The sequence below is a fragment of the Lithobates pipiens genome, unplaced genomic scaffold (genome assembly GCF_037356315.1).
Source record: "Lithobates pipiens isolate NorthernLeopardFrog02 unplaced genomic scaffold, aLitPip1_a1.2 Scaffold_8, whole genome shotgun sequence".
Classification (NCBI taxonomy): domain Eukaryota; kingdom Metazoa; phylum Chordata; class Amphibia; order Anura; family Ranidae; genus Lithobates; species Lithobates pipiens.
Genome location: NW_027507903.1, coordinates 631,993,265 through 632,016,431, shown reverse-complemented (window position 1 = coordinate 632,016,431; position 23,167 = coordinate 631,993,265). Strand labels below are relative to the sequence as shown.

At 44.6% G+C, this 23,167-nt stretch overlaps 1 protein-coding gene across 1 annotated transcript; it reads left to right on the top strand.

The window, feature by feature from the left end:
- The first annotated feature begins 21,489 nt into the window (after positions 1-21,489).
- Positions 21,490-22,474, top strand: LOC143964090 (olfactory receptor 5G9-like). The gene has a single exon (XM_077473798.1). It carries the CDS (start codon positions 21,493-21,495, stop codon positions 22,420-22,422), a length of 930 nt encoding a protein of 309 aa, XP_077329924.1. The 5' UTR covers positions 21,490-21,492; the 3' UTR covers positions 22,423-22,474.
- The last annotated feature ends 693 nt before the right edge of the window (positions 22,475-23,167 follow it).

The following is a 23,167-nucleotide window of genomic DNA, read 5'->3' as shown; positions in this document are numbered from 1 at the left end:
AGCTCGTTGGCAAGCGTACCTCAAAGACCCACACCAAAGAACAAAGCGGACCTCTCCTTGCTCCTCATCAGCTGGCATCTCCAACCCCACTAGACCTTCAGTCCTCTCTGAAACCTGCTCTGAGAGGAATGAAGGTGTAGAATTAGGTGTGTCACAGCCAAGTGCTTCCGGGAACTCTGCTAGTGGTACATCCACATCCGATTATAGCAGGCAAATGTCCCTGCCCCAGCTGCTGGACCGGCGGAAGAAGTTTACTCCCAGCCATCCACATGCCCAGCGGTTGAATGCTAGCTTGGCTAAATTGCTAGCACTTCAACTGCTGCCTTTTCAGTTGGTAAACTCGGCCCCCTTCCGTGAGTTTGTACAATGTGCGGTTCCTCAGTGGCAGGTTCCCAAACGCCACTTTTTCTCACAGAAGGCGATTCCGGCTCTCTACCGGCATGTGGAAGGCAATGTCCTTGCCTCGCTGGACAGGGCGGTCAGCGGTAAGGTGCATATTACCGCTGACTCATGGTCCAGCAGGCATGGACAGGGACGTTACCTGTCTTTCACGGCCCATTGGGTCACTCTTCTGGCTGCTGGGAAGGATGAAGGACAAGGTGCAGTAGTGTTGGAGGTTGTTCCGCCACCACGCCTCCAAAATGCTACTATTGGTTGTGACACGCCTCTCTCCTCCTCCCCCTCCTCTTCTTCTTCCTCCATGGCCTCTTCCAGTGCTCTGTCCTCAGAACCAGCGGTGCTCCGTAGGCGTTCCAGGGGCTACGCAAGTACGCAGGCAAAACGATGCCATGCCGTGCTTGCGCTGGTTTGTTTGGGGGACAGGAGCCACACTGGGGCGGATGTTTTGTCAGCTCTGCAGGGGCAGGCCGAGAGGTGGTTGACGCCACGCCAGCTTAAGCCAGGAATGGTGGTTTGCGACAATGGCACCAACCTCCTCTCCGCCCTCCGACAGGGACAACTGACCCATGTGCCCTGTGTAGCTCACGTCCTTAACCTGGTGGTGCAGCGGTTCTTGGGCAGGTACCCCGGCTTACAGGATGTCCTGAAGCAGGCCAGGAAAGTCTGTGTGCATTTCCGCCGATCATTTAATGCCTGTGCTCGGCTGGCTGAGCTCCAAAAGGAGTTGAACCTGCCCAAGAACCGCCTTATATGTGACATGCCCACCAGATGGAACTCAACATTGGCCATGCTGCAGCGGCTGCACACGCAGCAGAGGGCCATCAATGAGTACCTGTGCGACTACGGCACCAGGACAGGGTCAGGGGAGCTTGGTTTTTTCTCACCATGCCAGTGGGGCATGATCAGGCATGCATGCACTGTCCTGTCACCGTTTGAGGAGGCCACAAGGATGGTGAGCAGTGACAGTGCATGCATCAGTGACACTGTACCTCTTGTCCACCTCTTGGAGCATACGCTGCGTGGAATAATGGACAGGGCACTTGAGGCAGAACAGAGGCAGGAAGAGGAGGACTTCCTTGCCTCTCAAGGCCCCCTTTATCCAGACAGTGTTCCTGCTGTGCCACCCATCACACAGGAAGAGGGTGAGGAGGAGGAAGAGGAGGAGGAGGATGATTGTGTCAGCATGGAGGTGGAGGCTGGCACTCAGCATCAGCATCAGCAGCAGCAGTCTTATAGGGATGATTTACAGTCCCAAGAAACACGTGGACTTGTACGTGGCTGGGAGGAGGTAGCTGCGGATCATGTTGTCCTTAGTGACCCAGAGGACTCCGGACCGAATGCCTCAGCTAACCTACGCTGCATGGCCTCCCTGATCCTGCAAAGCCTGCGGAAGGATCCTCGTATTCTTCGGATCAAGGAGAGGGACCATTACTGGCTGGCCACTCTCCTTGATCCACGGTACAAGGGTAAGGTTGCCGACCTTATCTTGCCATCGCAGAGGGAGCAGAGGATGAGACATCTCCGGGAGGCCTTGCAGAAAGCTCTGTGCAACGCGTTCCCAGAGACTGGGAGGTCACAAACTCCTGGTCCTGGACAACGTGTTGCTGAGGCATCAGTCAGAAGGAGCGGTGGAGAAGGTGGCCGTCTGACTGATGCTTTCAGACAATTTTTTAGTCCGCAGCCCCAAGGTATGATTGGTTCCAGCACCCATCGCCAGCGTCTAATTTACATGGTGCAGGAATACCTAGGGGCAAGGTCAGACTTGGACACCTTTCCCACTGAAAATCCTCTGGCTTACTGGGTCTTGAGGATGGGTCACTGGCCAGAGCTTGCACAGTATGCAATTGAGCTACTGGCCTGTCCTGCATCCAGCGTTCTTTCGGAAAGCACCTTCAGTGCTGCTGGTGGCTTTGTTACCGATCACAGGGTGCGCCTGTCCACCGAATCAGTTGATCGACTGACCTTCATCAAGATGAATCAGTCTTGGATCACCCACAGCTACCAAGCACCTGAAGCTGATGTAACCGAATAATTTTTTTTGAAATACCACATCCCTTCAAGACTGCCTATGCTGATGCTGAGTGACTGTCCTGTTATGTTGATTGTCTATCCTCTTCCTCCTCCGCTGATATGTTGGAAGAACATTTTTGGTTCTGGGTGATGCCAGCAGCCCAATTTTTCTGTCCCTGTTTAACAGGGGCGTTTAATTACAATTTTTGATGCAATGCTTTGCAGCAGGGCTAATTCCTGCAATAAAACTAGAGTATATGGCAGAGGTTGGAGTGTGGTGGCACCAGCACCAGTGCGTAAGGCCCAATTTTTCTGCCCCTGTTTAACAGGGGCGTTTAAGTACAATTTTTGATGCAATGCTTTGCAGCAGGGCTAATTCCTGCAATAAAACTAGAGTATATGGCAGAGGTTGGAGTGTGGTGGCACCAGCACCAGTGCCTAAGGCCCAATTTTTCTGCCCCTGTTTAACAGGGGCGTTTAAGTACAATTTTTGATGCAATGCTTTGCAGCAGGGCTAATTCCTGCAATAAAACTAGAGTATATGGCAGAGGTTGCAGTGTGATGGCACCAGTGCCTAAGGCCCAATTTTTCTGCCCCTGTTTAACAGGGACATGTAATTACAATTCTTGATATAATATTTCACAGGAGGGCCCCTTCCTGTGCCCACCCAGAGTAACGGTGAGGACTTATAGTGTTGTGGCACCAGCACCACAACCACCAAAGGTCAATTTTTCTACCACTGTTCAACAATGGCATGTAATTACAATTCTTGATATAATCGTTCACAGCAGGGCGCTCCAGCGCCCACCAAGATTCACTTTGAGGGCTTACAATGTTGTGGCAAAACCAACACCTTGTTCCGCCATTTCTGCAGAGCATATAGGGCAGGCCCCTACTTTCAAACATCCAATTTACAAACATCTCCTACTTGCAAACGGAAGGAGACAACAGCAAGTGAGATGAAAAAAGATGGACGACAAAACAAATTATACAGGGGTGATAACCCTTCCCTATGTTTTCCAAAAAGCTTAAAAATAGTTTTTTTGACTGGAGCTACACTTTAAAAATGTACCAGTTGAAAATACAAACAGATTCAACTTAACACAACAAACCTACACAGTCCCTGTCTTGTTTGCACCGCCTGTATACTGCTGTTCTGAGTATATAGGGCCTGGGGGCCACACGCATTTCCTTTTTTTAATATGGGTACAGGGTTCCCCTTAATATGCGTACAAGACCCAAATAGGCTGGTAATGGGCAGGGAGGGCTACCCATGCCATTTTTCTCAATGATTTTCAACCATATTGCAGGAACCAGATATAACATTAAAACCGCAAGCAGTTTTAAATGGTGTTATTTCCGTTCAATGTCATTTTGTGCAGGGACTGTTCTAAACACGGGAAACACGTGGCACTTCACAGGCATACTACAGACACCCCCCAGGCACCATATTTAAAGGAATATTTCACTTTTTTTTTTCACTTTAATCGTCATTAAAATCAGTGCTCCCGCCAAAACGGCCGTTTTTAAAAACATTTTAGGCATTGGCCCATGTCCCCTGAGGCAGGAGGCAGGTCCCCAAACCCTTTTTAGGACAGTATCTTGCATATTAGCCGTTAAAATTAGCACTTTCCATTTCGAACGTTCGAGTCCCATAGACTTCAATGGGGTTCTAACGTTCGTAACGAACGTGGGGTCCATTCGAAAGTTCTGGTGCGAACCGAACCGGGGGGTGTTCGGCTCATCCCTACCCTACACTGACAAAAGACAGAATGAAAAATGGCAGCCAGATCAGGTCTATTTATAAGGTAGGGGGAATGTCCAATTGTCCATGTGCTGTAATGTCTCAATTGGCTGTCCTGTACCCCATGATGGATGTGTCATCATGGGTCAAAGTTCTTTCACAATGTAAACTCATATGTCTGCCACGCGAACAGCGCCAGAAGTGCAGGCCAAAGTTTTCACACTCAGCTCGGAGACACACAGTTGGAGATGCCCGCAGACTGTGTAATCCAGGCACAGGCACTGACTACAGTGAGGTTGCGATCATGGGCACAGTGAGAATGTATTATGGGCATGGTGAGGCTGCCATTATAGGCACGGCGAGGCTGTGAATATGGGCACAGTTAGAAAGCATTATGGGCTTGATGAGATAGCATTATGGGCATGGTGAGGCTGCAATTCTAGGCATGGAAAGGCTGCGATTATGGACACGGCGAGACAGCATTATGAGCATGGGCAGGCTGCAATTATGAGCATGGTGAGGCTGCACTTATGGGCATGATGAGGCTGCGATTATGGGTACGGTGAGGCTGTGATTATGGGTATGGTGAAGCTGTGATTATGGGCACGGTGAGGCTGTCATTATAGGCATGGCGAGGCTGCGATTATGGGCACAGTGAGACAGTATTATGGGCACGGTGAGACAGCATTATGGGCACGGTGAGGCTGCAATTATGGGCACGGTGAGGCTAGTGAGACTGCATTATGGGCACAATGAGGCTGCTATTATGGGCACTGTGAGGCTGCGACTATAGGCACGGTAAGTCTGAGATTATGGGTACGGTGAGACTGCATTATGGGCATGGTAAGGGTACAATTTTGGGCACGGTAAGGCTGTGATTATGGGCATGCTGAGGCTGCGATTATGGGCACGGTAAGGCTGAGTTTATGACATGTGATCTAGCCATGCTCTGCTATGTCCGGCCATTGCCATAACAACGGTGCTAAATCAGGTAAAAGTAGTTGGATCTGTATGTGCGTTATAATTAATCAAACTTAGTCAATTAATCAATTAAAAAAAAAAAAAGATTAATCGAACATGGAAATTTAAATCTGTAACAGCCCTAATATATATATATATATATATATATATATATATATATATATATATATATATATATATATATATATATATATATATATATATATATATATATATATATATATATGTATACACACACCCTAGGACACCCTAATGCAATAGGCTGCGCACGCCTATGCGGCTATCAGATGTGACGACATCTAGTGCAATATCTGGGTGCCAAGTAAAATGGTGGAAATATCTGGAGTAAATCTAAATATTGCACCCAAAGTTAGGCTATACCTTTTATTAGACTATGCATCTTTATTGGTTTTAATGGGTTACTTTATGCTGCTTTAATGCAAAAATGAATAACTGTATAGTTAACTGTAAAAAAAAAGTTTTAGGAGATGTTTTCGAAAATAAGAATTGTTATTTTCTTCTGAAAACTAATTTTAATACATTTAATTGGCTCAAAGTGATATTCAAAGCTCTGGTGGCTCAGCTCCCTGTAGGATTCGACTTTCATGTCATAACAATGAATAAAACCTATAAATTCTTATCCTAAATCAGCAGCTGTTTATTCTATAATGGGCTGTGAGGTGTGAAATGTGCTCTGTGCCTTTGCTGAATTTTTCAAAAGATTTCTAGCAAATAATTAAACACTTCTAGAAGGTTCCACTGCTGCAGGTAAGTGACCACAGAGCAGGGGGGAGAAACAAAATATTTAAAACTACTTTATGTATTGGTTATTTATATGATACATTTTATATAATATTTTTATATTCATATGATTTATGATTTTCAGGTCTTCAACTTATTCATCTTCTTTAATAAAAGATATAGTTGGAAAGAAAACAGGTTGTGCCTGAATTCTTGTTATGCAAGGATCCATTGAGTCTATTGCTTAAAAATGCTCAATTGTAAAGCAAAGTAAAGCTGTTTTTTAAACAGATTATTTAAAACCACTGCAACTTAATAGTAATAAAAGAAAAATAGTTAAAAACAGAGACCCTGGCGAGTAAAAGGATGGTGGTTCCAAATTTTTATTTTTTTTAGAAAATTTTTTATATTAGATATTTGCAGTACATCGCATATAACAATATAACAAACATTGAGAAACAATCTGAAATACACATTTCAACATAACCATTGAATCTCGTGTCTCTGGTCCTCCCAAGGTACCTCGTTACTTCAAGACAAATCCTTTGTGCATTGTCTCCAAATTTAAGTTCCCCTAAGTTGACTCAACAGTATGGTATAGTATACTCTATCCGACACCCTCCGCACCCCAACTGGGATCTCACTGTGCCGGAAGGGCCGCACAGAGTGATACTATCTCTAAGCTTACTATGATAGTATAGTTACATTACTATTGCCCAGACTTTACTCATAAGGGGATTAATGACCTTCACTTTTTATACCAGTCTGTCCAACATTTCCAGTGTACATCAAATTTATGACAAGAGGATCTCCTAATAGCTAATAGTCTCTCTTACTGATAATTTTAGATTTTCCTGTACCAATACTTCTGAGGGGTTTGGGGATAGAGTACTTTTCCAGTGTCTAGCTATTACCAATTTTGCAGTGATCAAAACATGAGTTACTACTATACGGAATTTTGTTGGATAATTATCAATTCCAAGATGGAGCACCGCTAATGCTGGGTTCGGGGTATTTAGTATTCCCGTGATTTCTGCTAGGATACTAAATAATCTCCTCCAATAACTAGATACATTTTTGCATTGCCAAAATATATGCAGTATAGTGCCTGAGATGCCGCAGTCTCTCCAGCATAACGAAGAGTGGGCGGGGAATATTCTAGCTAACTGGTAGGGTGTTCTGTACCATTTATGAAGTACTTTCTGGGTGAGTTCCCAGTGGGTAACACAATGTGTAGCAGTATAATTATGTTGAATCACTTTGATCCATTGATCATCTCCATAGGATTGATTTAGATCTTTTTCCCATGCTAGAATGGAGGGGGATTTAACAAATTTTTGTTTATGTTGGAGTATGTTATATATAAGTGAGATGCCCTTACTACTAGTGTCCGGTATCGTATAATATTGCCATATGGTCCTGCTTATTTCAATGGATGGTGGAGGGTGTTTTGAGAGGAAAGATTTCACCTGGTTGTACAAAAGATTGCTGGTGTGTGGGATATTGTATGTGGATTTCAGAGTATCTAATGATTTTAAAAGCCCTTGGTTATATAGTTCATCCTGTGTGGTATAAGTTTGTTGGTAGAACATCTGGCTCGTTTACCTTACCTTGCCATATGTACTGTTTGAGTGTTTTGGCTAATTTTTGGAAGTGGGACGCTTTAAACGGTATCGGGAGGGTTCTAAATACATATAAAATTTTTGGGAGGATCAACATCTTGAAAGATGCCATTCTCCCCGCCCAAGATAGGTCAATGGATGAGATTTTGGAAAGTGTCGGATTAATATCTTGAAGGAGGTTTCCTATATTGACATCTGCAATGTGGGATATTGACTTTGTGAGATATATACCTAGATAAGGAATCTGTTTGGGGGACCATACATAGGGAAATGATTTTTTAAGAGATGAGCTCACATGTTGGTTTAGGCCTAAATCAAGTATTAAGGATTTGCTGAAATTAACCTTGTAGTATGATAGTTTTCCAAATAATTCTAGCGTTTCATGCGTGAATGGTAGAGATACAACCGGGTTCGACAAAAAAAGGATTATATCATCGACGAAGAGGTTAACTATGTGTTCCTTTCGCTGGACTTTAAGCCCTGATATGTGTGGGTGGGATCTAATCGCCTCCGCCAGGGGTTCTATCATCAGGTTAAAAATTGACGGTGACAGTGGACACCCCTGGCGGGTGTCATTGGATATATTGAAGGCTTTGGATACCAATCCCATAGTGAATACTTGGGCAGAAGGGTTCGAGTACAGTGCCAGAATAGCTAATAAAGCTACATTTTTGCAACACTGCCTTCATGTAGCCCCAGTGAACTCTGTCGAATGCCTTCTCTGCGTCTATTGAAAGAAGCAGAGAAGGCGTTCTTGTTACCTCCGCATGATGAATCATGTTTAGTAGACGTCTCGTGGCATCTGATGCTTGACGTCCTTTTGTGAAGCCTATTTGGTCTGATTTTACTAGCTTAGGCATAATGTCAAAGATTCTTCTCGCTACAGTTTTAGCATACAACTTAATATCGCCATTGAGTAGGGATATGGGGCGGAAATTGGCTGGCGTGTCCGGAGACTTCCCCGGTTTGGGCAGGGTAATGACATACGCTTTAAGCATTTCTGCTGGAAATTTACCGGACTTCCTGGCTTCATTAAACATGGGCAATAAGTGGGGTATTAATATGTCTCTAAAATTTTTATAATAACCGTTAGAAAGTCCATCTGGACCAGGAGCCTTCCCCATGGGTAGAGAGTGAATGGCTTTCCCTATCTCGTCTGATGTAAACGGGGCACTTAGTTTTTGAAGTTGTGCGGTCGATATTGAGGGCAGGTGTAACTTATCTAAAAATTTTCCTATAAGTTCCATTAACGGTATGGGTGTGTGTGGGTCGTCTTTTAGGTTGTAGAGGGTCGAATAATAATCTGTGAATGTGTCTGCGATTGCCTGTGGGTTCACTATTTTATCTGTTGGGTGGAACAAGTGTGGGATCACCGTCCTTGACCTTTTTTCTTTCAGTCTATTGGCCAAGAATTTACCTGCTCTGTTATTGTTCCCATAGTAGTTGATCCTTAGGCCGCGTACACACGGGCGGATTGTCTGCCCAACTAAGTTCATCAGACAATCCGACAGACAGTCCGTCCAACATTTGAATGAACGGACTTGACCACACACGATGAACGAACAGTCCGCTGAAAACTTGCGCGATGACGTGTACAGCACGTACGACGGGACTAGAAAAACGACGTCCAATAAACTGCAATGCAACCTTCGGCCGTGTAAATCCTTTCTGAGCATGCGCCATACTTAGTCCGTCCAACTTGCCTACACACGAGCGGACTGTCTGCTGAAACCAAGTTTGGACAGACAAAACCAAGTTTGGACGGACAAAATTATGGAAATTCCGAAAGACTTAGTCCGTCAGACAGTCCGCTGAAAAAGTCCGCTGAAGCCCAAACACGGTTCAGCGGACTAAGTTGGGCAGACAATCCGCCCGTGTGTACGCGGCCTAAGTCTTTTCATAGCCTGATCATTTTGGGTGCAGTACAGTTCCCTTAGTTTGTATCGCAAGTGAAATAATTGCGTTGCCAGATCTGTAGATGGATTAGTTTGGTTACGTATTTCTAATATATGGAGTTAGTTTAGGAGGTCATTTAGTTTGGCTGATCGGGCCTTTTGGATTTTGGAGTTTAGTTTAATTAGGACTCCCCTTATAAAGGCTTTGTGGGCGTTCCAATTAATGTAGGGACTTGTATTATCTGGGTCATTGAAATGAAAATATTCCTCAAGTTGATGGGAAATCTCTTTTTGATATTTAGGGTCTTGTAGTAATGTGTCATTACACCTCCAGATACGTGTCGTGGCATGGGCATTACCCCCTTCTATTTGTATCAGTACTGGAGCATGGTCAGACCACGTGATATCCTGAATGGATGAATGAGTAACTCTACAAAGCATCTCTTTGTCCGTCAGGAACAAATCTATTCTGGAGTATGAATTAAACCTGGGAGAATAATATGTATAAAATTTGTCACTAGCATTAAGGCATCACCAAATATCATACAATCCCTCTCTATACAACAGTTCCCTAAATTTGGGAGAATGGTTTCTGACTCCAGAAGAGGTATCTAAGTCCCTATCCAGTACCATATTGAAATCACCACAAACTAATACGCTCCAACAACCCTAAAATGGTGTAATGCACATTGCTTCTGTGTTCATTCACTGTAGTGGAGATCAGAGAGCTGGTATATCTCTCTTCTACCCAGCAACACCTGCATTGGGGGGGTCATGTGGGAAAGGCACTGTATCGGGCAACTGTACAGGCACCCGCTCACTTCCACCTGACTGCAGACAGTTGGCCAGTCAGATATAAATACACTCATGGCTGTTGTAGCTTAAGTCAAGGGCAAAGAGTGCATGTAGTTGGAAAAAGTGACAATGGGGATGTCGCTTCACGGCATATGGCTTGACTGGATTGGTGTCACTGGGAATAATAGTAGCTTCCAGCACTGGTGTTAGTGGTTGTTGGATTGAATTCATATAATACTTCTGGTATTTCACTTCCTGGCTGAGACAGCCACTTAGCCTCAGTTGAAATAAAACACATGAAAGCTTTGTAATCAGAAGAACAATGGCTTGGCTCAGGCCCACCGGCTGTGATATGTGTGATTACAGGCTTCAAATGGAATAAGAGCTAGCTAGACGGCTCAGGGCTAATAGAGACACTGCCCATAGTGGACAATACAGCATGCTTCCTGAAGAATGGGCAGACAGGTGAAGGATTACCTCTTGGCGATATCTATTGGATGGAAGGCAAATGGGGGTGGTTACGAGTGGGCATGTATGTTTGAATGAAAGGATCACACACACAGGCATTGCTCTCTCTCTGTTCGCTGCAAAGAGCCTGTCATGAGGCTGTGTTTCTGCTAACCTAATGATTCGGCCATCTTGAGTCCTACTCTGGGTGATGGCCCTCTCCTGGTCTGAGCCTAGCCGATGCAGCAAAGCCTCACGGAGGGCCTTCTGATAAGTATCTTTCATATTCTTGTATTATATGTTTTGATTGTAAGCTTTGTGATATTGTAATGTCTTTTTAATACTTTATGTTAGCTTTCCTAATTTCTTGGGAAATAAATAGGATAGTGTGTGTTTTCATAAGTAACTTTATATCAGTGTGCCTAGCAGGGTTTTATAAACTAGATAACTATGGGAAGGGACAAGTTAATAGTAGTTTGTAGAGTACTTAATATCCTTCAGTGGTGTTCAAATTATTTTAAAGGTTGTGACTAGGGATGAGCTTCGTGTTCGAGTCGAACGTACGTTCGACTCGAACATTGGCTGTTCGTCCGTTCGGCGAAATCCGAACTCTTGGTCCGTTCGCGTCAAAATTCGTGTGGCGCGCACGGCCCACAATGCACTGCGATGGCGCAATGCATTGCTGGCTCATGATTGGCCAAGCATGCACTGTGACCCCGCATGCTTGGCCAATCGCAGCGCCAGCAGCGAGGAGAGCCATGATTGGCCACAGGCATCCTGCCTGTGGCCAATCATAGCTCAGGCTGTGTAGTGCACGCCCCACACTATATAAGGCCGCCTTTGAGGCGGCCTCGTGTAGTGTGTTGGCATCTGAAGCAGTGGGTGTTCTGTGTACCTTCAACACAGTACACACCGATCGTTTTTGGCTGATTTCCTATCTTGCTGTTGTGTAGTGGTTGTTGTCTGTGCCCTGACCGCAGTATACACCACTATATTCACCTCACCTATATAGCTAGTGATCTATCTTTAACCACTTAACAACCGCCCATTGCCGATTAACGGCTTCAGGGCGGTTGTTTAACTCTGAGAGGCCGTTAATTAACGGCCTCCCAGAATTCTGCTCTCGCGCGCCCCCTGGGGTGCGCACTCGAGAGCATCCGTGACCGCCGGGTCCATAGGACCCGGCGCATCACGGATCACGGTAAACGGCCGCTCGTCGCAGCCGTTTACCACGTGATCGCTCCGTCAAATGACAGAGTGATCACTTGTAAACAAACCGGCGTCATGTTATGACGCCGGTTCCTCCCTCCCCTCTCTGTACCGAAAGAGATCGGTGTCAGCAGCGATGTGGGCTGCATCTGCAGTGCCCACATCGCTGCTCACCGAATTTAACCCCTCAATTCCCTGCCAATACTCTGCAATACCAGTGCATACTCTGCAGTACCCTGCCATTACTCTGCAGTACCCCGCCATTACTCTTCAGTACCCCCCAATACTCTGCAGTACCCTGCCATTACTCTGCAGTGCAGTACCCTGCCATTACTCTGCAGTACCCTGCCATTACTCTGCAGTACCCCCCATTACTCTGCAGTAACCCCCATTACTCTGCAGTACCCTGCCATTACTCTGCAGTACCCCCAATACTCTGCAGTACCCGCCATTACTCTGCAGTACCCCGCCATTACTCTGCAGTGCAGTACCCTGCCATTACTCTGCAGTACCCTGCCATTACTCTGGAGTACCCCCCAATACTCTGCAGTACCCTGCCATTACTCTGTAGTACCCCCCAATACTCTGCAGTACCCTGCTATTACTCTGTAGTACCCCGCCAATACCCCGCCAATACTCTGCAATACCCTGCCATAAATTGCCATACCCAGCCATACTCGGAGATACCCAGCCATACTCGGTGATACCCTGAAATACCCAGCCATAGACGCCCCCCACCCCTCACCGCCCTCCGGTGCTTCTACCAACTCGCCAGTACGATCAAAGCCAGAATCTTTTTTTTATTTTTTATTTCAGGCTTCCCAGCCTAGAGGTGAGATGTGGGGTCATATTGACCCCCAGATTTCACTGTAAAGAGGACCTGTCACCCCATATTCCTATTACAAGGGATGTTTACATTCCTTGTAATAGGAATAAAAGTGATCAAAAATATATTTTTGGGGAAAAAAATGTCAAACTAAAATAAATAAAGTAAAATGAACAATAAAAATAAAATAAAAATTTAAAGCGCCCATGTCCCCATGTGCTCGCATGCAGAAGCGAACGCATGCGTAAGCCCCGCCCACATATGAAAACGGTGTTCAAACCACACATGTGAGGTATCGCCGAGGACGTTAGAGCGAGAGCAATAATTCTAGTCCTAGACCTCCTCTGCAACTCAAAACATGTAACCAGTAAAAAAAAATTTAAAGCGTCGCCTATGGGGATTTTTTAAGTAGCGACGTTTGGCGCCATTCCACGGGCATGTGCAATTTTGAAGAGTGACATGTTTGATATCTATTTACTCAACATAACTTCATCTTTCACTTTATGCAAAAATTGGGCTAACTTTACTGTTTTTTTTGTTTGTTTTTTAAGCACAAAACTGTTTTTTCCCCCAAAAAAACGCGTTTGAAAAATTGCTGCGCAAATACCGTGTGAGATAAAAATTTGCAACGACCACCATTGTATTCTCCAGGGTCTTTGCTAAAAAAAAATATATATAATGTTTTGGGGTTCTATGTAATTTTCTAGCAAATAAATGATGATTTTTACATGTAGGAGAGAAATGTCAGAATTGGCCTGGGTGCTCCAGAACGCCTGATGGCGCTCCCTGCATTTTGGGCCTCTGTATGTGGCCACGCTGTGTAAAAGTCTCACACATGTGGTATCACCGTACTCGGGAGTAATAGCAGAATGTGTTTTGGGGTGTAATTTGTGGTATGCATATGCTGTGTGTGTGAAATAACCTGATAATATGACAATTTTGTGGAAAAAAAAAAAAAAAAAAGGAAAAAAAATCTTGATTTTGCAAAGAATTGTGGGAAAAAATGACAACTTCAAAAAACTCTTCATGCCTCTTACTAAATACATTGGAATGTCTTCTTTCCAAAAAGGGGTAATTTGGGGGGTATTTGTACTTTTCTGGCATGTTAGGGTCTCAAGAATTGAAATAGGCCGTCAGTACTTCAGGTGTGATCAATTTTCAGATATTGGCACCATAGCTTGTGGACTCTATAACTTTCACAAAGACCAAATAATATCCACCAATTTGTACTTATTTTTACCAAAGATATGTAGTAGTATAAATTTTGGCCAAAATTTATGAAGAAAAAATTACTAATCTGCTAAATTTTATAACAGAAACGAAGAAAAATTCATTTTTTCGCAGAATTTTCGGTCTTTTTTCTTTTATAGCACAAAAAAAAAAAAACTGAGAGGTGATTAAATACCTCCAAAAGAAAGCTCTATTTGTGTGAAAAAAAGGACAAATATTTCATATAGGTCCAGTGTTGCATGACTGAGTAATTGTCATTCAAAATGTGAGGGCACCGAAAGCTGAAAATTGGTCTGGTTATTAAGGGTGTTTAAGTGCCCAGTGGTCAAGTGGTTAATAATAGAGCTTGCAGTCAGTAGTGTTAGGAGATAGTGCGTGCTGTCTGCGTGCTCTGTACCCAGTACATACCGCTATAATATAGGGCAGGCCCCTACTTTCAAACATCCAACTTACAAACATCTCCTACTTGCAAACGCAAGGAGACAGCAGCAAGTGAGATGAAAAAAGATGGACGACAAAACAAATTATACAGGGGTGATAACCCTTCCCTATGTTTTCCAAAAAGCTTAAAAATAGTTTTTTGGACTGGAGCTACACTTTAAAAATGTACCAGTTGAAAATTACAAACAGATTCAACTTAACACAACAAACCTACACAGTGCCTGTCTTGTTTGCACCGCCTGTATACTGCTGTTCTGAGTATATAGGGCCTGGGGGCCACACGCATTTCCTTTTTTTAATATGGGTACGGGGTTCCCCTTAATATGCGTACAAGACCCAAATAGGCTGGTAATGGGCAGGGAGGGCTACCCATGCCATTTTTCTCAATGATTTTCAACCATATTGCAGGAACCAGATATAACATTAAAACCGCAAGCAGTTTTAAATGGTGTTATTTCCGTTTAATGTCATTTTGTGCAGGGACTGTTCTAAACACGGGAAACACGTGGCACTTCACAGGCATACTACAGACACCCCCCAGGCACCATATTTAAAGGAATATTTCACCTTTTTTTTTCACTTTAATCGTCATTAAAATCAGTGCTCCCGCCAAAACGGCCGTTTTTAAAACTTTTTTTTGCATTGACCCATGTCCCCTGAGGCAGGAGGCAGGTCCCCAAACCCTTTTTAGGACAGTATCTTGCATATTAGCCGTTAAAATTAGCACTTTCCATTTCGAACGTTCGAGTCCCATAGACTTCAATGGGGTTCTAACGTTCGTAACGAACGTGGGGTCCGTTCGAAAGTTCTGGTGCGAACCGAATCGGGGGGTGTTTGGCTCATCCCTAGTTGTGACGGACCGTCTGCCACCCAGCCTGGGTACCTCCATCAAGATATAGCTTCCTTCACCCTGGGACCAGAAACCAGGCATTATAGCTGAGCACCCCATAACTAGATGACACTAGCTTAGGTGCAAACTGGAACTGATGACTTTATTGTAAATTCACACAGAGTATATAGCACACAAAATCAGGTAAGAGTTGATGTGATTTATTTATATTGTGGAACTGTGGTTTGGTTGGGCAGCTCTAAGGAAGGGGGCTTGTCCTCCGAAAAATGTCAGCATCCAACCGCAGCAATTTATCATTGCCCTAAGCTAAAGTGGTGTTTAGATATGCTTGTACCTTCTCATGTTTGTATATTTTTCGTTTTTTATAGCTAATAAAACTTGGTGGTGGAAAAGCACAAGGCGTTTGCGCCCTTCTTTTTGTTATTTTCTCCAAGACTGCAGCCCGGAGCCCATGAAAGAGAAAAACTTTAGTCCTCTATTGCCCATACACACGATTGGACTTTTCAACAGGAAATGTTGGATGTTCGCTTGTTGGCGGAAAGTCCGATCGCGTGTACGGGGCTTATGAGTTTTTGCAAGCCTGAACAAGAGGTGTAGCACCCTCTTCAGGCTGGTGAACATATTGCTGCATTTATTGCCTGCATATCCTCAAGCAGAGATGGAAAGAGAACAAGTAAGAGTGTTTTTTTGTTTTTTTTTTGGGCACAGACAGAACATACAGTAAAAATGAGCAAGGCTGAACAGGATAGAGACACAGACGCATGGTGAGTTTGGTGTGGGACTTTTATGTTTCTGCAGCTTCACTCTCCACAGGTTAGTATGGGTAGTTTTCTGTAAGACTTATTTTAGAGTTAGAGATTAGCTTAGGGGTTAGGCTACTGTTAGGATATTTTGGTTTAATTTCCCTGTTAAATTTAGGAGGTTATTTTTTTTAGGTTGTGTTGACAGAGTTTAAAAGTTAAGGGCTTGTTTTAGGGATTAAATTAAATGTTGATAGTCCAGAGAGGAGAAGATATCATTTGATGAAATGTGCTTCAGTGTTAGGGGGACTGCATGTTGGATGTCAGTGAGGGCATACCAGGAGACAAGATGGCTGTGGATTTGGTCCTATGCATAGGCATGGAGGCTAATTCATATTCCTTGACATGCTAGTAGGAAATGTGCATGTGCTCATGCATGTGCATACGTGCATATTTGTGCGCATCTGTTGCTTAAATGCATGCATCTGTTGCTCCCATTGGCGCCAAGTGGGCTATTTTAACTGAGCCTGCGTTATGCTTCAGTGCTGTCTTGTCTACAGCATTCCCGTGCATACCCGCATTGCTCTGCATCTGGCTGCTGTTACTGACCCAGCTTGATTACTCCTGAACTTCACCTGCACTGATCTCGGCCTGCCTGTGACTTTGCTCCTGCCTGCTTCTGCACCTGGTCCATCTGCCTGTGTATGACCCTGTTTGTCTGACTCTTCCTCTGCCCCATCACTGCTGGGACTGTCTGCTGTGAGCTTCTGGCTGTATTCCTCTGGCGCCTGCTCATGACCTGTCTGCTACTAGCCTGTACCTGACTGCTGTCACCAGTGCCAGCCTGCTCCTGTCTCCTGCTCACAAGTGTCCATTCGGCACTCTTGCTTCACTGTGGTCTACAAAAAGGAGACCTGCTTGATCCAGAGAGTCCATCTAGCCCTGCTGCTAATATGACCAACAGGCACTCGTGCCACTCTGTACTCCTGTGCCACCTGTCAGCTCTATCCGAAGCCCCAAGTCCATGCCTCCCAACTTTTTGAGATGGCAATGAGAGGCACCTATCAGCAAAGTATGCAGGCATAGGACACACCCCTTGCCATACCCCCTTAAAGGAGAATTGTACAAAAAACAAGATTGGTTAAACTCACGGGTGCTTTTTTTTACCACTACTATTCCTTTAAATTGGCTTTTAGAATTTACAAATGCAGCAATTTAGAAATCAGATGGAAGGCTTAGTGCTGGAAAACACTTTTTGAAAGATCAAAAAGTGCATTTTATATACATCTATACAGATATGACCAAAATGAGGGACAAATGAGGGACAGAGGGACATTGCTCCAAATCAGGGCAGTCCCTCGAAATCAGGGACAGTTGGGAGCTATGCAAGTCAAAGGTGTAAGAGAGGCCTTCCTCATCATGTCAGGCTCTTCTACCAAAGAAACAAGATATACCTGTGCTTAGATCCCAATAGCTTGTACATGCATATAATCTACAAGGTGCTAAAGGGATGTGGCCACATGTTAACACTAGAAATACTGGATACACCCTCTGTATACTGCTATAAACCCTTTTTAGCAATTAAAAAAAACAGGGATTTTTAGTTCACATATATTGCAATACATATTTAAGCTGGCCAACTGCATCAAAGTAATCCCTCTTATGGCCAGTCCCTACTCTGCTCTGTCAAAGCAAATTCTATGGCGGAGAAAATTCCAACATAGGGAAAACAGACACAAAGTGGGGGAGAGCTGCAAAGTCAGACCTAAATAAAGAAAATTCCACCGCACTAATAATAATATAATGCAAACCACACAGTACCTGAAGCCCAGGAGATACAAGAAGACTGACCCAGGGGAGGAGGACACTGGAGGATCCCAGCCACGGCGGACACCGGGCACTTTATCAGGTACACCTGTTCAATTGCTTTTTAACACAAATTGCTAATCAGCCAATTACATGGCAGTAACTAGATGTGGTAAAAACAAATTGCTAAAATTCAAACTGAACATCAGAATGAGGAAGAATGGGGATTTAAGTGGCTTTGAACGTGGTATGGTTGTTGGCGCCAGATGGCTGGCCTGAGCATTTCAAAAACTGCTGATCTACTGGGATTTCCATGCACAACCATCTCTCTGGTTTACAGAGAATGGTTTGAAAAAGTCAAAATGTCCAGTGAGTGGCAGTTGTGTGGAGGTAAATGCCCTGTTGATGTCAGAGGTCTGAGGAGAATGAGCAGACTGGCTGGAGATGATAGACAGAGGCATGACTAGAACCTTGGAGGGCCCCAGTGTAAGAAACCTTGGAGGGCCCCCCTGACCCCCCCTTCATTTCATTGATCCCGGGGGCCCTTTTTTCTGGTTCTTTAGCCCTTCCCACTGATCCCAGGGCTCTTTACTCCTGTTGCGGGTTCTTTATTATGGTCCTGCAGTGGGACCCTTTCATATGTTCTGCAGTAGACCCCCTTCCTACCATCTTGGACTCACCCCACAGTGGCAGAAACCAAGAGATATGTCACCAGCACACCAGGGAACATATAAGGGTTTAATGCAGTAGCAGAACTACCAGCAAAGGTCACACTTGTGACCAGGCCCTGGTGTTCTGCCGGGGGAGGGGTGTCCAGTTTCCTCTTGATGTCATGCCCCTTCTACAGACAGAACTAATCTGGCATCTCTGTCCCCATGGCAGTGGTGGCAGTCTATTAGGAGTGCTGGTTACATCATGGGGCTGATGGGTGAATGCAGGGGAGGGCTGCCACTACGATTGATTGTAGACAGCTGAGCCCCCCAGATGGTCACCTAGCAGCGGTAATGCTGCATAGCATTGTCTGTTGACATGCCGATCAGGATGTGACTCAGGTGATGCTCCCAGTAGGATCTAATAAACACAGTATTTATAAGAATCAAGAGTACAATCACATATATATCAACCATATGTTCAGCAGCCATGTGGGCTCCATGCCAGTAAGGTGGGAGGCTCTGATCAATAAACTCACAATCATATTTATTATTAGATCTGCCTGAGAGCATCACCTGGATCACATCCTGATCAGCATGTCAGAGAAGGCTCTTCTGCAAGCGACCTGTGGGAGGCTCAGCTGTCTACAACCAATCGTACTGGCCCTCCCGCGCATGCGCCCATCAGCCCCATAATGTAGCCAGCACTAGGTCCTAATGCACTGCTGCTGCCATGGAGACAGAGACCAGTGCTGTCAATAGCAGGGGCAGGACAGAAACCCTGGCTGTACTGCCGCTGATCCACAGTGGGAGGATTCCCCCATCCAAATGGAATGTATAGATGGGGGAATTGGATCACATATATATATTTTTTCAGTGTAAGGATTAAATGAAAAGAAAAAATGATCAATGTATGGGCTGTGTGAGTGCTAATTGGATCTTGGAAGAACAGAGGGGGGAGGGATACAGATAGGGGAGAGAACGGAGGGAGATAGGGACAGTTCACTGACCAAAGTGCAATGCATTGCTTACTGATTCGAGGGCCAAGGCTGGAAGTTATTGGACCAGTAGAGTTACCACCTCATCCTTCTGAGATTGTCGTCGGGTCGGCCAGAAGGAGGGAGGGAGGAGAGAACTCACTGGGCTGTGTGAGACGAGTGTGAGAGACAATCCGCTCAACTGCAGCCACCGACCCCCTTAATGTACGTAGGACAGGAGAATCGGTCTGTTTTCTTGAACTGTCACAAAAAAATGGAAGGCTGGCAACACTGCCCCCCACCCCCCCCCCCACCCACAGTGGTGGAACTGCAGGGCCCAGTCACAAGCGTGACTTCTGCAACTGCAATCCCAATGTGAAAGAACGAGTGCTTTCACACCGAGGTGCTGCGCTGGCAGGGTGTCAAAAAAAGTCCTGCAAGCAGCTTCTTTGCAGCGCTTTTGGAGCGGTGAATACAACGCTTCTAAAGTGCCCTTTCCCATTGAAATCAATGGGAAGCACCTGCAAACCGCCTGAAAAGCGTCTGCAAAGCGCTTTTGGCAACAGCGCTTTGTGGGCTCTTTTAACCCTTTATTTGGCCACTAGCAGGGGTTAAAAGCGCCCTACTAGTGCTTGAAAAACGCTGGTAAATTGCCGATAGTTTAAGCAGCGCTTTACGAGCGTTTTTTGGGTGCTGGCAGTGTGAAAGGGCTCTTAAAGCACTTGGGCTTTCACATTGGGATTGCAGATGAGGCTTCTTTCAAGTGCTTTACAGGCGCTTTTTTAACGCTAAAGTGCCTGAAAAACGCCTGAAAAATGCCCCAGTGTGAAAGGGGTCTTAGTCAGGGCTCAAGTCCTGCGGGACCGCATGGGAACGGAGTTCCTGTACTTTTTCCACAACAGGAACTCAGTTCCCGTTAGCAGCCGCGTCCTGCAAGACTTTGAAGAATGTGAGCTGTATGGCAGGTGCTACACCAGCAGCCGCCGACACAGCCCACAATAGTAGGTGCCGCACACCAGGGGTGGACTGACCATTCAGGCATTGCCAGTAGGGGGCCCCATGACAGCTTTTTCTTTGATGTACCTGTCAATCACAGCTAGCTGTTGAGTAGATCAGGTTCCTTCTGCTAAGAGATTGTATTTAGTCAGACCTCTCGTGATGCCCCCCTCCCCCCAGTCTCCTGAATACTTGCTCTGTGCATCCCGCTGAATCCCCCCCTCCTCTATCTTCAGTGCCATATGATGAGAGAACCCAGAGGAGGAGCACAGCTATTCTGCTCACAGGACATGCAGGGAGAGAGGTGAGCTGAGGGAGGAACATCAGTTTGGGGTGGTAAGCTGAGCACAATACCTGGAAAAGTTTAATGCCAGGAGGGAAGTTTATGTGGAAATCTGTGAAGGGTTGGAATAGCAGCGAGTGTGTGTTGGAGCCCTGCAGAGTTTGCAGCCCCCCAAGCTAACATACATCTCCTAAGCAGGAACACATCACTATCTCCCCAAGTATTCTGTCCAGGTAATGTGCAGTTAATTTATGACCGTTCCATTTAAACCTGTGTTATCCAAACTCTGTTCAATGAAAAGTGTAAACTCACCACATAAACACTCTATATACAAAATAACATTCCCCAATAAAGATCAGAACATGATGTTCACATTTGCATGGAAGCACAATTGAATGAATGCTGATTATTCAGAGAATTACCGTATTTATGTATATTGAGGATTGTCTTTTTTTTTTTTATGTACTAACAGTTAAGCTTCATACAATACGGAAATTGGATGGAAAAATACCACTTTTGAAGTGTTCGTGCATATGAGCGTATCATTTTTTATTTATTTTTTGGTGGGGGAGTGAATCTTGGGTGGGAGTTCCCACACGTTTTTCCCCAGGACTTGACCTCTGGTCTTAGTGGACTGTGAACCATAGAATTTGTTCTTTTTTATGTTCAAGTTTAATTTATTTCCCATTGCTACTTAGGTTTGATGGTGATAGATTATTAGTGTACATTGTGAAAGCTTGTCATGCACAGTGTATTGTTAATTTTTAACACAAGTTATAATTGTTTGCCTTTACTGTATACACAGTGTTATTTCTTATTTGTTTTAATATTTTCTTTTCTGATCTAGGTAATGAACCAAACAGTGGTCACCAGGTTCATACTTCTGGGATTTCAGGATTGTAATAATTACAAAGGTTTCCTCTTCATAGTATTTCTCCTTCTTTATGTGGTCACCGTATCAGGCAACCTCCTGATCATCATCCTGGTGGCAGTAAGTCAAAGTCTTAGCACTCCAATGTACTTTTTCCTGAGCCACCTCTCATCTTGCGATCTTCTCCTGAGCTCTGTGATAGCCCCTTTAATGATGGACATCATATTGACAGCCAAAGAATCAATTTCCGTTTCTGGATGCATTGGCCAGTTTTTTTTGTTTGGAGTTCTGGCATTGACAGAATGTCTTCTTCTTGCAGTTATGTCTTTTGACCGTTACGTGGCCATATGCAACCCATTGCGGTACTCTTCAATCATGGATCTTCGAAGATGCATCCAGCTGGCTATTTGGTCCTGGTTTATACCAATCTTTGTCATGCTGACTTCAGCTGTTCAGATGGGTAGACTAGATTTCTGTGGTCCTAACGTTATTGACCATTTCTTTTGTGACCTGGCTCCTATTCTGCAACTATCATGTTCAGACACAACCATTCTAGAGGTTCAGGACTTTGTGACAGGTCTTCCGTTATCCTTTATCCCTTTAATGTACATTTCTGCTACATATATTTCTATCTTTGCTAAAATACTCAGAATACCTACCACCAAGAGCAGGCAGAAAGCATTCTACACTTGTAGTTCCCACTTGACAGTTGTGTCCATCTATTATGGCACTCTAATTATTGTCTATCTATCCTTCTCTAAGGATCATCCATCAAACATCAGCAAATTTCTTTCATTGCTGTACACTGTGATCACACCATTGTTAAACCCTATTATTTATAGCTTCAGGAACCAAGAGATCAAATTAGCTTTGTCCAAATTAGTGAACGCCATAAAAAGCAAATACTAGGTGGGGATGAGTGGAACATCCTGGGTTCTCGATTTGCAGGCTGTTCATTGAACGCACCATAAAGCTTAAAAACTGTCTAATTGGCAATGAATTGTCAGAGGATGTGTATAGCTGGACAATGCCAATGGACTTGCACCAATGGGGAAAAAATGAACCACTTCAATACAGGGTACTTTTCACACTTTGATTACCAGTGTAGCCCCCCCCCCCACTGAGGATGCCCACCCATGCCCATCAGTGATGCCCACCAAGGATGCTAAACCATGACCATCAGGTATGCCCACCCATGACCACCAGGGATGCTAATCAGTGTCCATTATAAATGTCAATTAGTGCCCATCAGTAATGCTGCCAGTGCCTCCTCATCAGTGATGCCTATCAGTGCCATTTATCAGGGTCCATCGGTGCCACCTATCAGTGCCCATCAGTGCTGTCTATCATTGCCCATCAGTGGTGCATATTAGTGCCACCTATCAGTGCCCATCAGTGCCCATCAGTGTCACCTCATTGGTGGCACCTCATCAGTGTCTTCATCAGTACTGCCTGATCAGTTCCCGTCAGTGCAGCCTCATCAGTGAAGGAGAAAACGTACTTATTTACAAAATTTCATGGCAGAATAACAGAAAGAGGAACTTTTTTCTTTTTTTAATTATCTGTCTTTTTTTTATTTGTTTAGCAAAAAATAAAAATCCCAGTGTTGATCAAATATCAACAAAAGAAAGCTCTGTTTTTTCTGTTTTTGGGG

Excerpts from the sequence above, each read along its gene's own strand:
- LOC143964090 (XM_077473798.1), top strand. The coding sequence starts at position 21,493 with ATGAACCAAACAGTGGTCACCAGGTTCATACTTCTGGGATTTCAGGAT.